The sequence below is a fragment of the Pipistrellus hanaki genome (genome assembly GCF_964339955.1).
Source record: "Pipistrellus hanaki genome assembly, chromosome: 4".
NCBI lineage: Eukaryota > Metazoa > Chordata > Mammalia > Chiroptera > Vespertilionidae > Pipistrellus > Pipistrellus hanaki.
In genome coordinates, this window is record NC_140506.1 from 100,776,705 (window position 1) to 100,792,188 (window position 15,484).

General features: G+C 52.8%; 1 protein-coding gene across 2 annotated transcripts in view; it reads right to left on the minus strand.

Annotated features, from left to right (window-relative positions):
- The window catches only part of VWA3A (von Willebrand factor A domain containing 3A), a 63,464-nt gene that overhangs the window by 42,908 nt on the left and 5,072 nt on the right, over window positions 1-15,484 (minus strand). For both annotated transcript variants that reach the window (XM_084882721.1, XM_084882722.1), the window contains exons 2-4: window positions 15,222-15,345; window positions 1,105-1,226; window positions 965-1,042 (exon numbers count right to left, since the gene is read on the minus strand). In XM_084882721.1, the coding sequence (XP_084738847.1) occupies window positions 965-1,042; window positions 1,105-1,226; window positions 15,222-15,344 (323 nt within the window). In that variant the 5' untranslated portion in view covers window position 15,345. The remainder of the gene's footprint in view (window positions 1-964; window positions 1,043-1,104; window positions 1,227-15,221; window positions 15,346-15,484) is intronic.

Here is a 15,484-nt window from a genome sequence, read left to right on the forward strand (position 1 = left end):
GGCCTGAGCACCTCGCCTCAAACACCCGGCAGACAGGCCGTCCCGGCGGGAGCCCGCCACGGATGCTCCTTACAGACTCTGTCGCTGCGATGGACTGATCTGCCCTCGTTGGAGGCTCAGAGGTGGGGTTTGGGCCCAGAGGAGGGCGCGGGGCCTTCGGGTGGGAGACCCTGGGGCCTGGGTGATGGGTGCACCAGGGCCGGGGGCGCTCTCAGCCAGGCCCGCTGCTGGCACCCACTCCCGGCCCCTCGCCAAGGGCCTGGCCGCCAGGGCGCCGCTCCGGCCCGAGGCCTCGTCTCCACCGTGAGACGGAACCGGCTCCATTCCAGTCCAGTTCCCAAAGCCAGCTTGGAAAACGGAGGCCATCCCTGGGCATTCCCCAGTGGCCAGTGGCTGAGTGGACTCGAACACCGCTTCACTGCTGTTTGCAGTGAAACCAGCCAGCCCGAGTTCCTTACGCCTGTTCACCCTCCACCCCCACAGAAACGGCTGTGGAAGTTGTAGCCCAAGTGTTTGGATAAACTTGACAAACTGGCCGTTTCGCGTGGACTTTGTTAGCGTTGGGGAAACACAGGTTTTAGCTGCGGGCTCAGTAAACATGCGGCAGCTGGGGAGAACTCCGCTGGGAGAGGCTGTGAGCGGGAGGGTCATCCTCCTCTGCAGGAACCTCAGACCACGGGAGGCGCAGAGCCGATGGATGGTCTGCGCTGCCCCCCCCCCCTGGCCTGAGGGGCTGCCCCCAACACCACCGGGACGTCTGAGCCCAGCCCTGGGCCGGAGCGGGCCCTCGGGGCCGGGCCAGCAGCTGACGGGTCCCGAAGGGAGCATCCGTCGCAGAGGGCTGCGGACCTGAGACGGCCACCCTCTTGTTTGAGAAAAGCTGAGGCCGGAGCTGGCGGTGGGAGGGCCTGTGTGTGTGGGCGCGGGGCGGGGACGGGGGACACGGGGCCGCTCACACACTCACTCCGAGAGCTTCCGCTCCAGCTGGCCGGCGGCCCGGGCGGACGGGTGCGGGCTCCTCTGGGCGCTGCTGCCCTGCTCCCTGCGGAGAAGGCCGTGAGGGCCGGCGGGGGCCCTGCGGGGCCCTGGGGCGGGCACACTCACCACACAGGTGCGGCCAGGCCGGCCAGGGTGAGCTTCTCAAACTCCAGACTGTGAGCCGACAGCCACGCTCGCGGGTCCTCCTCATCCTCCGCGGGGGGCTGGGCCTCGGCGCCCCCCAGCCTCTGGGGGGGGGGGGAAGCCAGAGCCACAGTGAGACCGGGAGAGGCCAGGCCCTCCACGCGGGCCGAGGGGCCCTCTGCCGGGCCCCACGGGAGCAGCCTGCGCGGGCACCTGCGCCCCTCCTCCTCGCCCTCCTGGTGGCTGGACCCTGCGGGGCCCTCTCGCCACGGCCTGCGGGGTGTGGGGAGTAGGGGGCTGAGTGTGCACCCCGGCCAGACCCCAGGGGACACAGAACGATGGCCCTGACCTCTGACGGCCGCCCCGGAACGCCTGGCTGGTCAACGGTGCCAGCAGGCCCCCTCTGTCCTTTCCCAGCTCAGGGCCCACAGGAGAGTCACCGGCTCCCGAGAGCACACGCTGCCCGCACCCCGGCCCGCGCTCCGGCGGCAGCTTCGGGGAGCACCCTTCGAGCCCGCACGGAGGGCTCTGCCCCGGAGCAGGCCACCCACCTCCGTTACCCACGGACCCTGTGGCCTCTCGGGGTGAAGCCCCGTGGGGCGGGCCTTGGGGGCGCTGTAGCCCTCCCGGGGAGCACTCCGGGGCTGCTTTCTGGGCTGAGCCGCCCGGACGGTCCTGCTCGGGGGCGTTCCGTCCCCTCCCTGGTGCCTGTGAGCCCACTGTGACCAGGCACTTCCTGGTGCCTGAGCTACAGGAACAAGGGCTAAAACAAGAGGGAGCCCTAGCCGGTGTGGCTCAGTGAACAGAGCTTTGGCCTGCTGACCAAAGGGTCCCGGGTTCGACTCCAGTCAAGGGCATGTACCTTGGTTGCAGGCTCCTCCCCGCCTTGGCCCTGGTCAGGGGCACATGCGGGAGGCAACCCATCGATGTGTTTCTCTCACATTGATGTTTCTCAGTCTTCCCCTCTCCCTTCTGCTCTAAAAGTCAATGAAAAAATATCGAGTGGGGAGTTTAAAAAATAAATAGATAAAATAAGACAAGATGGAAACGCCCTCGCCTCTGGAAGCTTACACTCTGGTGTGCGGATGGCAGAGGAAAGAGGAGCGTGCCACTGAGGAGAGACCAGGGAAACGGAGGAGGACCGGGGGAGGCGGCCGCTGAGCCTCTGGGCCAGGACGGGGAGCGCAGACGAGCCAGCCCTGAGCGCGGCTTGGAGCACACGTTCCCGCAGGGGCACGGGGCGGGGGTCAGAGGGCCTGGAGACAGAACGGTGCCCCCGGTGGTTGGCGTGGAAGAAGCGGGGGAGGCGTGCCAGGCTGTGCCAGGCAGGGACTTTGCGAGAGCTTCCAGCACCATCACTGCTGTCCATGCGATGGGCTGACCTTAAATATCACCAGAGTTGCCATGACTCACTTAGGGTACAGAACAGCATCCTGTGCTGCTTTCCTTTTGAAGCAGAGAGAGCAGGCCCCCGGCACAAACCTAAGACACAATCCGCCCTCCCCGGGGAGGGAAGCCGCCCGCAGCCGAGCCTGCAGAACGGCCCGCGCACCGTCAACCACCAGCCCCGCCTCGCCTCAGAGACGCCGCACCGCTCCTGGCACCGCTCCTGGCACCGCTCCTGGCACCGCTCCTGGCACCGCTCGCCCCGAGTGGGCTCCGCCGTGGCAGCCGCGAGCGTGGCCGGGCGGCGGAGACCTGCTGGGGCTGACGGAGCTGCACTGCAGAGGACAGAGGGCACGGGAGAGGGGAAGGGTGGAGGAGAGGGGCTGGCTGGCATTTCCGGTCCACGGGCTCAGATCAGAGGGAAGCTGTTCGCGCTGCGGGAGCCGCAGTGGACGCTGTCCTTGGTGAGCAGTAGCTCGGCTGGTGGCGGCGCCGCTGGCTTATGGGTCAGAGCATGGGGAGCAGCTACGGCTGGAGGACATTTGTCCTTCACACACCAGACTCCTGAGGATGCACCGAGAGTGCTCGGCCTGGACGCGAGGCTGCTTTGCTCATCGCACAGCCCTCCAGAGGCTCGGCATTAGCTGCGCCCGGTAAGGAACGGACCAGCAGCCCCGGGCGGAGAGGCACCGTCAGTCCCCGGCGACATGCTCTCCGCAGGGAGCTTCCCTCTGCCCAGGCGGGACACCAGCTCCTCTGAGAACCCCCTCGTCAGCTCCGACTTCTATCTCCCTTACATTCCTCTCGCCTGAAACAATTGTAACTTCATTCAAAGTATGTTATTCCTTTACTAGAGGCCCGATGCACAAAATTCATGCAAGAGTAGGCCTTCCTTCCCGCAGCTTTCCTCTGGCCACCAGTAAGCACCCAGGACCCCGGCTTCCCTCGCAGCCCTGGGTTTGTATGGAAGGATGTCTGGTCTACTTAGCATATTATACTTTTATTATTATAGATTGGTTTATTAAGAGACCCTCTTGCAATCCGGGACCTCTCAGGAGAAGTCGGACTGCCTGTTTCAGCCCAATTCCCATAGGGCTGGCCAAGGGACTGGTGCACCTGACCTCTAGAATGCATATAAGATCTTTGGTTAATCTCTTCCCATCCTCCCTCCTCCCCTTTTCCTCTGAGATTCGTCAGTCTGTTCTATGTTTCTTTCTTTCTTTTCTTTTTTTTTTATTAAATTATTATCTGTGTACATATCTTACCAAGTCTGTTCTATGTTTCCATGCCTGTGCGTTGAGTGTCTGCCCCTTCGTGGTCAGTGCACGTCATAGCTACTGGTAAAACGGTCGGGTGCTTAGGCTTTTTATATATATAGCTATTACCTGTTGCTATTGGCTTGTGAAGCTGTTATAATTCCCTCATGAACCTGTGTTAAATGCATTCCTGGCAAAGACAATCTGTTTCTTGGCATCAAAATGGGCTCTCACTTCCTAGCTTTGCGTGCTAAGCAAGTCTCGTTCCTCACCATTAAAATGAGCGTGGTGGGGCTGTGCTTATGCAAAACCAGTTCTCAGGAACAGCAGAAAGAAACCATAAAAGGAAGACAACGACAGTATAATGCTATTACACGTTCCAGCAAGACAGTATTGCGTCTTAAGTTTTGTGCCTGAGGCCCGCTTTCTCTGTTTCAAAAGGAAATTAGCAAATGTTAAAGAAGTGTGGAAAGTACTGGTAATTAAGGCAAACACTTCAACAGCACTTATTATGTGTCGAACACTTTCTAAGCAGGGACTAAATGGAGTAGAATAGCTCAAGTCATGATGTACCATAACACATTGTCTTTAAACTGGCACCAAACTGGGACCACCCAATCCAGAATGAGAGAGGGCACTGAGACGATGACTTCCTCATCATGTGATTTTATGCTAATTAATGTCCTGCCCTTGGACAACACCCCTAAACCACCCTCCTTTGCCCCCTTAGGAAAGCACTGCCACTCCTCATCGGAACACTAGATGGCGCCCTTCTCCTCTCCTGACTCGCCCCTCTCTGGCCTAGGACACTGCGCATAGCAGAAGCAACTCCCCTTCCATTTTATTTGCATTTGAAATGACCCGTCATGTTTTGGACACTGATTTTGTATCATTAATATTGAAGGTTAGATTAAAAATGGTGGCAGCGTAAGAGAAAGCTACACTGACATCTTCCAGGACCAAACTAGAAATACAACTAAAACAGAAAAAATCAACTGAAGGCTGGCTGGAGAGAACCCTGGTAACCAAAGACTGAACATGGAGACCGGGAAGACCGCACAGTCTGGTCGGAAGTGCGGAGACATGGAAGGGGTGGCTGGGTTCCCACAGACAGCAGCTGAAGGTCTGGAGGGATATTTTAGCTGTGGGGGGTACCCACTGAGAACTTCGGGGTCTAAACCCCAATCTGGGCCCCCAGCCTAGAGCACCAGAACTGAGAAAGGTGCCCACAGAACATATGGCTGAGAGAAGCAGCAGGCTTGCTGTTTGTCAGCCAGAGATGGCTGAAAATGCAGGCACCCTCTTAAAGGGCCAATGCACAAAATTTTGTGAGCAGCCACTTATCTTGGAAGAGGGAGGGTAGAGGGGGCTGGAACTGTATGAGGAGAGTCCAGGGCTGGGGGCTCAGGAGTTGGAACGTGGATGGCAGCAATCACAGTTTTGTATGCTAAGTCATTCCCTCATGCTGCAGAGGTTGTTTTTCTCTAGACCTTAGCTACCCAGGCAGTTTATGCCTGGGGGAAGGCAAGTTCCCCACCTGTTAGAAGACCTCTTGTCCCACCCTGTAGTCCATAGCCTGAAGAGGTGGATCTCTGGAGGCTTTGAGTCTTTGCCTGATCCCCTTCTGGGCCTGGAGCTGGCAAAGCAGACCCCGAGGCACATCCTGGTCCTTACCAAAGGCACCCAGTCCAAGCAGAGGGAGTCACAAGTTGAGGATTGCTAATAGCTCCAAACAGGGTACTAAGGGCTAGTAACAAATAGCATCTGACATTGTCCTACACTACAGATTAGGAGTTGTGGCAGATCCACCTAATTCATAGACACAAACACAAATAGGCAGCCAAAATAAGGAAATTAAAAACATGAGCCCCAAATGAAATAACAAAGAATTCTCCAGAAGGAGAGGTAAACACAACGGAGATAAGAAATTTGTCATAGAGTTCAGAATAATGAGGGCAAAGATGCTTAATAGAAAGAAAAAAAAATACAGTACTATGGGGGGGGGAAAAAACCAAAAAACAACCAGTTGAAAATAAAGAATGACATAGCACTAATAGAGAACAGGTTGGCCTTAGCCAGTTTGGCTTCATAGATATAGCGTCAGCCTACAGCCCAAAGGGCTCCTGTTTTGGTTTTGGTCTATATATATAAAAGCACATGCCATGGTTGCAGTCTCCTCCCTGGCCTGGGCCCTGGTTGGAGATTATGCGAGAGGCAACCAATCAATGTGCTTCTCTCTTTCTCTCACAGCAATGTTTCTGTCTATCTCCTCCCATTTTCCCTTAAAAAAAAAAAATCAATGGAAACATATCATTGGGTGAGGATTAACAAAAACAAACAAACAAAATACATCAGAAGAAATACACAGATTAGGGGAGGCTGAGGATTGGATCAGTGAATTAGAAGACAGGGCAGAAAAAAAACACTCAGAGAAACAAAATGAAAAAAAAAATATTTAAAAACAGGACAGCTTAAGGGAGCTGTGGAACAACATGGAACAACAATTCTTGTATAACAGGAGTGCTAGAAGGAGAAGAAAGTGAGAAAGGGATAGAGAATATTTTTGAAGAAATAATGGCAGAAAAGTTCCCTAATTTGGTGAAAGAAAAAGTCATACAAGTTCAGAGTCAAAGAGAGTCCCAAGAAAGAAGAACCCAAACAGGCCCACACTCAGAAACATAATTAAAATGTCAAAAATTAAACACAAAGAGATAATCTTAAAGGCAGCAAGAAAAAAGTAATTGGTCACCTACAAAGGAGCTCCCATAAAGCTGATACCTCATTTTTCATTAGAAACTTCACAGGCGAGAAGGGAATGGCATGACGTATTCAAGGCAATGAAAACTAATCTATACTAATAAAAGGGTAATATGGTAATTAGATCCAGTCGGCCAAACATCTTCCAGCCACCCTGCCTTCCTTCCGGACAAAGCCACAGTGGCAGGCCGAGGCAGAGGCAGTTATGGGTGATCAGGCTGGCAGGGGAGGACAATGAGGGACAATTAGGCTGGCAGAGGAGGGCAGTTAGAGGAGATCAGGCCAGCAGAGGAAGGCAGTTAGGGGCAATCAGGCAGGCAGGCAGGCAGGCAGGCAGAGTGGTTAGGGGTGATCAGGCAGGAAGGCAGGTGAGCAATTAGGAGCCAGTGGTCCTGGATTGCAAGAGGGATGTCCCCCAAGGGATCCCAGGTGCAGGCTGGGCTGAAGGACACCCTCAAAAATTTTGTGCACCTGGCCTCCAGTCTATATATATAAAAGCACAGACTATTACAGCAGAATCACCAGAACAACCTGTGGCTATGACACACAATATGGCAGCCAACCAGCCTGATCTGGGCTGGATCACCCCCAACACCCCGATCAGGGTGGAGATAGCCAGCCAACCAACTGCCTTGCCCTGCAGAAATTTGGGGTCCAGGGACCTTGGAGGTGCTCGGTCTCAGGCAGCTGCACAGGCAAAGCTCTCCTTTGGTGGAAGTGGACCCGGGATCAGGGCGCCAGAGTCGGAGATGGGGTGGGGAAGCTATTCTGGTGGCCACAGCGGTCCCCGTGGGCCACACACAGCACACAGACACCTGGCCCTGGTCGGAGCAGCAACAGGAATAGGGGCTGCGGGGCGCAGCAACAAAGGAGCCAAGAGGTGCAAGGCCCGGCCTGGGCTCGTACCCCGCCCCCTGGGCCCAGCAGCACCAGCAGGTGCCATGGTGTGCAGCGAGGCACCGGGCGCAGAGGGGAGGGGAAGTGAGCCAGGAGGGTAAGGCCCCACACCACAGAGAGCCCTGAGGGGTGTGGCCGGGCCAGAGCTGGAACCGGGGGAGTGGCGGGGCTGCAGCCCTGCACTTTTAGGCCTTGGCCTTGGAATTCTGCGGGCAACCAGTGTACTGCCTACCAGCATGCTGGAGGTCAGCCCCGCTTCAAGAGAGAGGACGTGGCGGAAAGTGGCAAGGCCACGGGAGGGATGGGAAACGTGGCCATCTTCGGGAAACAGACTGCCACAGTCTTCAGTAACTGTGAGCAGGTGATCTTTGGTCTCGTTCCATAGAAGAGGAAGCTGAGACTCAAAGAAGGGAGCCTTCCACAGCACCTCACCCCCTTCTCAGCTCTGACCCTGGGCAGCACTGCTTTCCTTGAAAGTACAGGATCCCAAATGCTTTTAGATCTTTGCTCTGTTAGGCAGGAGAGAATTTAGCACAGGGAATCGGTGCTTGGGAAATCATCGGAAAGCTGGAGGAGTGGGTAATAGGCTGGGCTCCCAGGAAAGACTCCCTGTCCAGCAGGAGGAGCTGCCCCTCAGCCACAACTGAACTCTGGGACACTCTGGCACAGCTGTGACCCGGGATCAGGAAACTGCTGCCCCTGCAGTGCCCTCCAGCTCCCACAAAACAGGTCACTGGGCACTGCCTCTGCCACAGCTGCCTGTGCACAGCCTGGATTCCACTGCAGAAAACCTCCACATCTCTGCAAACATGATCACCAGCAGCAAAGAGCCCAAACTGCGGGAAGATGCCTCTGCCCCACTTCTGCCGTCAAAATATTGTGCAAGCGAATCCAATTGGCAGAAACAACTCATATCCAGAAACCTAGCTGCAAAGGAGTCTGGCAATTTCAGACTTTTGTCTAGGAGTGAGATCTTTCCAATGTACCTTGTGCCTTGTATTGATAAAAACGGGGCCCAGCCACAACAACAACAAAAAAAAAAAAAAAAAAAAATCTCAGCAAAGTGGGACTAGAGTGATCATACCTCAACATAATGACAAACTTACAGCAAGCACACATCATATTCAATGGGAAAAAACTAAAAACTAAAACCACTTCCCCTAAGAACAGGAACAAGACAGGGATGCCAACAAACATGAGGAGAAACCAAGATGGCGGCATAGGTAAACGCCTAACTGCAGCCTCATACAATTTCAAAAAATACAACTAAAATACAAAATGGACATTATCCAGAACTACAGGAAAGTTGACTGACTGGAAATTCTACAACTAGAAGGAAAGAGAAAACCAGAAGGAAAATCAGAGGAGCTGTAAAAGCCTAAGGTACGGAGACACAGTCAGTGTGTGCGTTGGGAGAGGACAGAGTCGAAGAGAAGGGGCGGCTAAGTGCCTGGCTGGTGTTCCCTAGCAGGAAGGAGATAAAAGCTCTGGTCTGTGCTGAGCCCCAGTTCCGAATGCACTGAACTCCAGTTCTGGGTGAGACCCTGGGGTCCCAGGCTCATACTGAGGGAATGTAGGCTGTAATGCAGAAACTCAGGGGAGCGGCGAAAGGAAGTCTCGGAAACTTTGAATGCGCTCAGAGGACAGACTGTTGACTGTGCTGCTGGATTGCCCTAGCGGGAAGGAGACAAAAGCTCTGGACTGCTCTTAACCCCACTTCCAACCCCGCTTCCAACTGCACTGAACCTCAGTTCCGGGCTCATTGGAGGAGAGACTGACTGTCTGGTAGCAGGGAAACTCGAGGGCACCTTTCTCTCAGAGGTGCTTGTAGCGAGTAACAAAGGACACTGAGGAACACTGAGACTCAGGAACCTCATACGGTGGGGCTGATGGAAGCCAAGGCTGTAGGCTCCACCCTGAAACTCTGCCCCATCCAAGCTGAGCGCAGAGGCTTTTGCAATTTTCCAAGTCTAGTCAAATAAGACTGTCTCCTGGCATAGACACAGATGATCCTCACAGCCAATTACCCTGGAGGTCAGTTCCTCCCAGTGATACCAACAACAATCAAGACTTAACTACCATAAGGTTGTACACACACTCCACAAAGGGGTGAACCAAAAGTGTCCACCTCAGGTAACTGGGAGGCTGACCCACTGAACCATATAGGACACCTTAGCACACAAAGCCACCCTACCAATTCAGGGAAGCAGCGAAAATGCCAAGACAAGGAAACAGATCACAAACAAAAGAAATGGAGGACAACAAGCAACTGGATATAGAGTTCAAAACCACAGTTATAAGGTTTTTCAAGAATTTCCTAGAAAAGGCCGATAAAATAAACGAAACCTATGAGGACATGAAAAGGGATCAACTAGAAATAAAGAATACATCATCTGAAATAAAAAATATTATAAAGAATCCTAAAAACAGAATGGAAGATCGCAAGAATCAAGTCAAAGATTTGGAACATAAAGAGCCAGAGGACACTCCTCCACAGAAGCAAGAAGACAAGAAAATCCAGAAAGTTGAAGATAATGTAAGAAACCTCTGGGACAACTTCAAGTGAACCAACATCAGAATTATGGGGTTCCCAGAAGAAGAGAGAGAGCAAGATACCAAAAATATATTGGAAGAAATAGTGACAGAAAACTTCCCCCACCTGGTGAAAGAAATAGACTTACAAGTCCAGGAAGCTCACAGAACCCCAAACAAAAGGAATCCAAAGAGGACCACACCAAGACACATCATAATTAAAATGCCAAGAGCAAAAGACAAAGAGAATATTAAAAGCAGCAAGAGAAAAGCAGGTAGTTACCTATAAAGGAGCACCCATATGATTGTCAGCTGATTTCTCAACAGAAACCATGCAGGCCAGACGGGAATGGCAAGAAATATTCAAGGTGATGAATAGCAAGAACCTACAGCCAAAAATACTCTACCCAGCAAAGCTATCACTCAGAATCAAAGGCCAGATAAAGAGCTTCACAAATAAAAAAAAGCTAAAGGAGTTCATCAGTGCCAAACCAGAATTATATAAATTGCTGAAGGGGGTTCTTTAGGAAGAGGAAGAAAATAAAGATAAAAATTATGAACAACAAATATGTAACTATCAATAAGTGAATCTAAAAACCAAGGGAATTAAAAAATCTGGCGAACAATATTAACTGTTGAATATAATAGAATCAGAGGTATGGAAGGGGAGTGAACTGACGATTCTCGGGGAAAAGGGGAGTGGGGGGTGTGGGAAGAGACTGAACATAAACTGTGCACCTATGGATGAGGACAATGGGGGGTGGGGAAAGGGCAGAGGGTGGGGTGGGAACCTGGTGGAGGGGACCAATGGAGGGGAAAAAATGAGGAACATTTATTATAATATGAACAATAAAGATTTATTTTTTTAAAAAAGACAGGGATGCCTGTTTTTACTTCTCTTATTTAACATAGTACTAGAAGTGCTAGCCACAGTGATCAGACAAGAAGAAGAAATAAAAGGCATCCAAATTGGAAAGGAGGAAATGAAACTCATTCACAGATGGCATGATATTGTACATAGAAACTCCTAAAGACTCCACCAGGGAACTACTAGACTTAATAAATGAATTTGGCAATGTAGCAGGATATAAAATTAATACCTAGAAATCAATGACATTTTCATACACCAATAATGAATTCTCAGAAACAGAACCTAAACAAAAAATCCCATTTACCGTTGGGGGGGGGGGGGGGGAGGAAGATAAGTAAGGTACTTAGGAATAAACTTAACCAAGAAACTAAAAGACTTGTACTTGGCCCTAACCTCTTCAGCTCAGTGGATAGAGCGTCGGCCTGCAGACTGAAAGGTCCCAGGTTCAATTCCAGTGAAGGGCATGTACCTTGGTTGTGGGCACATCCCCAGAAGGAGGTGTGCAGGAGGCAGCTGATCGATGTTTCTAACTCTTTATCCCTCTCCCTTCCTCTCTGTAAAAAATCAATAAAATATATAATTTTAAAAATAATAAAAGACTTGTACTTGGAAAACTATAAGATGTTGAAAAAGAGGTAGAGGAAGATATAAACAAGTGAAAGAATATACCATGTTCATGAACTGGCAGAACTCACATCATGAAAATGTCCATACTATTCAAAGCAATCTACAAATTCAATGCAATCCCTATTAAAATACCAATGGCATATTTCACAGATCTAGAACAAACTCTCCAAAAATTTATATGGAACTAAAAAAGACCCCGAATAGCTGCAAAAATCTTGAGAAAGAAGAAAAGAGTTGCAGGAATCACAAAATCAGTATCAAGTTATACTACAAAGCCATCGTAATCAAATCAGCCTGGTACTGGCACAAGAACAGGCATGTACAATAGATCAATGGAACAGAACAGAGACCCCAGAAATCAACCCAAGCCATTACGCTCAATTAATATTTGACAAAGAAGGCCAGAGCATACAATGCAGTCAAGACAGTTTCTTCACTAAATGATGTTGGGAAAATTGGACAGCTACATGGAAAAAAATGAAACTAGGCCATCAGCTTACACCACACACAAGATAAAGTAAAAATGAATAAAAGACTTAAATGTAACTCGTGGAGCCATAAAAATCCTAGAAGAAAGCATAGGCAGCAAAATCTCAGCCATCTCCTATGGCAATATGTTTGTGGATATATCTTCTAAGGCAAGGGAAACTAGGGAGAAAACAAATGAGACTACATCAGAATAAAAGGCTTCTGCACAGCAAAAGAAACCAGCAACAAAATGAAAAGGGAGCTCACAGTATGGGAGAACATATTTGCCAATGATACATCCAATAAGGGGTTAATATCCAAAATATTTAAGAAACTCATACAACTTAATAAAAGGAACATACACAATCCTATTTAAAAATGGGCAAAGGAGCTGTACATGGTTTGGCTCAGTGGATAGAACGTTGGCCTGCAGAATGAAGGGTCCCAGGTTTGATTCTGGTCCTGGGTACATGCCCAGGTTGCAGGCTCCATCCCAAGTACTAGGTGTGCAGGAGGCAGCCGAGCAATCAATGATTCTCTCATCATTGACCTCTCTCTCTCTCTCTCTCTCTCTCTCTCTCTCTCTCTCTCTCTCTCTCTCTCCCCTCTCTGAAATCAATTTTTTAAAAATGGGCAAAGGACCTAAGTGGACACTTCTCTAAAGTGGACATACAGATGGCCAAGAGACTTATGCCAGAATGCTCAAAGTCACTGGTCATCAGAGAGATGTAAATTAAAATGACAAGGAGGTATCATCTCCCCTGTTCAGAATGGCTACTATCAAGAAATCAACAAATCGCCGAAACCTGTTTGGCTCAATGGATAGAGCGTCGGCTTGGAGACTGAAAGGTCCCGGGTTCGATTCCGGTCAAGGGCATGTACCTTGGTTGCGGGCATATCCCCAGTGGGGGGGGGTGCAGGAGGCAGCTGATCGATGACTCTCTCTCATCGATGTTTCTAACTATCTCTCTCCCTTCCTCCCTGTACAAAATCAATAAAATATATATTAAAAAAAAAAAAAAAAAAGAAATCAACAAATGATGTGGAGAAAAGGGAACCCTAGTACACCACCTGTGTGAATGCAGCCTCTGTGGAAAACAGTATGGAGTTTCCTCAAAAAATTTAAAATGGAACTGCCATTTGACCCAGTGATCCCACTTCTAGGAATATATTCTGAGAATCCTGAAACACCCATTGGAAAGAATAGATGCACCTCTAGGTTCATAGCAGCACAATCTACATTAGCTAAGATGTGGAAACAGCCTGAGTGCCATCAGCAGACCAGTGATAAAAAGCTGTGGTGCAGCTACACCGTGGAGTGCTGTGCAGGTGTAACCAAGAAGGATCCCTTACCCTGGGAGGCACATGGAGGGCCCTGGAGAGTGTCATGTAAAGTAGGTCAGTCAGAGAAAGCTAAGTATCACGTGGTCTCACTCATGTGTGGTGTCTAATGAACAAAATAAACTGATGAACAAAATAGATCCAGGGACATGGAAGCACGGAACAGACTGTGGAATCTCCAAGGGGAGGCGGGGGAGGGTGGGTGGGAAGAGATCAACCAAAGAACTTGTGTGCATATGTGCGTCACCCACAGACACAGCCCATAGGGCTGTGAAGGCCTGGGTGGGGGCGGCTAGAAGGTGTCAGTGGGGGGGGGGGGCACATTAATACTTCCAACAATAAAGATTTAATTTAAAAAAGAAGACATCTGACAGCTGAGCGCCCATGCACCCGAGGCTGCAGCGGCTTTGGAGAAAGCTGGCGGAGGGTGAGACCCGGATTGGGGCCGAGGGGAGAAACTCCCTGGCCTCCCTCTCCTCCCCCTTCAACTGGCCCGAGCCGGCCACTGGCCAGACCCAGACCGAGGCTGCAGCTGAGACCGAGGATGCAGCCCGCGGGGCCAGAGCCGCTGAGAGAGACGGCTCAGGGGGGTAAGCAGTTCCTCTCTGCCGAGGCCTGTCAGCATCTCTCAGCCTGTCCGAGCGGACCGGCTCCGCCCGCACACCCTGCAGTCCCCGCTCCACCCCAGCCCCGCTCCGGGGTCGTGCAGGCTGGCCCTCGCCCGGCAGTGTTCCGGGAGACGGAGCCTCCTGGGTCCCACCCCAGGGCCAGAGCCCGTCTCTCCCTGAGCTTACAGAGCGGAGCCTGGGAGGGCAGAGCCAAAGTCGCCTTGTTTTCACTCACGGCCCCAGAGCGACTGTCCGTTACATAACCTCCTTCCTCACTGCACCCGGGAACAGTCTGCTGTGAGAGGCTGGAGGCCAATTTTCTCTGATTTACAACGGAACTTAACATCTGAAAGCCAGAATCGTTACACACAAAACAAAACAAACAATAAACAACGAGAAAGGGGAAGGTTCACTCACACACCTGGCCGGGCCGCAGCAGCCATGCACTCAGAAGGAGCACAGCTTTACAAGGGAGGGCACGCCCTGGGGGCCAGCCTAAACCAGCCCGGGCATCCTAACGGTTCACTCTCCCGGTCACTCCCCTGCTCTCACAGCAGCCTGTGCACGGCCCTTTAGATCTAGATTTTAGAGAATCCAAAAGCCCCACATCTCAGGAGGGGGTTTGGAATTCGGTTTCGCAGGCTTCAGGCTCCGGCCACAGGGACAGCTCTTCAGTGTGCCGGGCCTTCCCTGGAGGACCTGACAGATACTCCCTCCCCCAGCGGATGGACGTGAACCCCTCCTGCCGGGACGCTCCTGAGCGCCGAACCACCCATCACCACCTGCCATGCCCTAAGCCCCCGACTCCTAAGTCCCCAGGTCCCTAATCCAGGCCTTACAGGAAACCACCGATCAAGGTGCTGGGTGCCTAAGCCTGTGAACCCCCCGCACCCCTCCCACGGCCTGTGAACCCCCCCCACCCCTCCCACGGCCTGTGAACCCCCCCCACCCCTCCCACGGCCTGTGAACCCCCCCCCCGCACCCCTCCCACGGCCTGTGAACCCCCCCCCACCCCTCCCACGGCCTGTGAACCCCCCCCCGCACCCCTCCCACGGCCTGTGAACCCCCCCACCCCTCCCACGGCCTGTGAACCCCCCCCCGCACCCCTCCCACGGCCTGTGAACCCCCCCACCCCTCCCACGGCCTGTGAACCCCCCCACCCCTCCCACGGCCTGTGAACCCCCCCCCCGCACCCCTCCCACGGCCTGTGAACCCCCCCACCCCTCCCACGGCCTGTGAACCCCCCCACCCCTCCCACGGCCTGTGAAGCCCCCGAGCCCCTCCCACGGCCTGTGAAGCCCCCGCGCCCCTCCCACGGCGGCGGACACTGGCTCTGTCCGCGCACAGCCGTCTTACCAGGAGGTCCCGGGTCTGGTTCACGTGTGTGACCAGCAGGCCGTCGTCCGGGCTCCGGCCCAGGCCCCCCACGCCCTCCGGGCTCAGCTGCGTCTTCGGACCCCGATCCGTGCTCCTCTTCATGCTGCCGGACAGGGACCCCGTGAGGCTGGCCCGGACCCCGTCCCGTCCCATCGCCCGGCGGTCCTGGGGGCAGTCCTTTCTGTCTGGCACTGGGAGGCTTCCACCGGGCCCTGCTGAGACACGGACCGGCCCCGAGGACT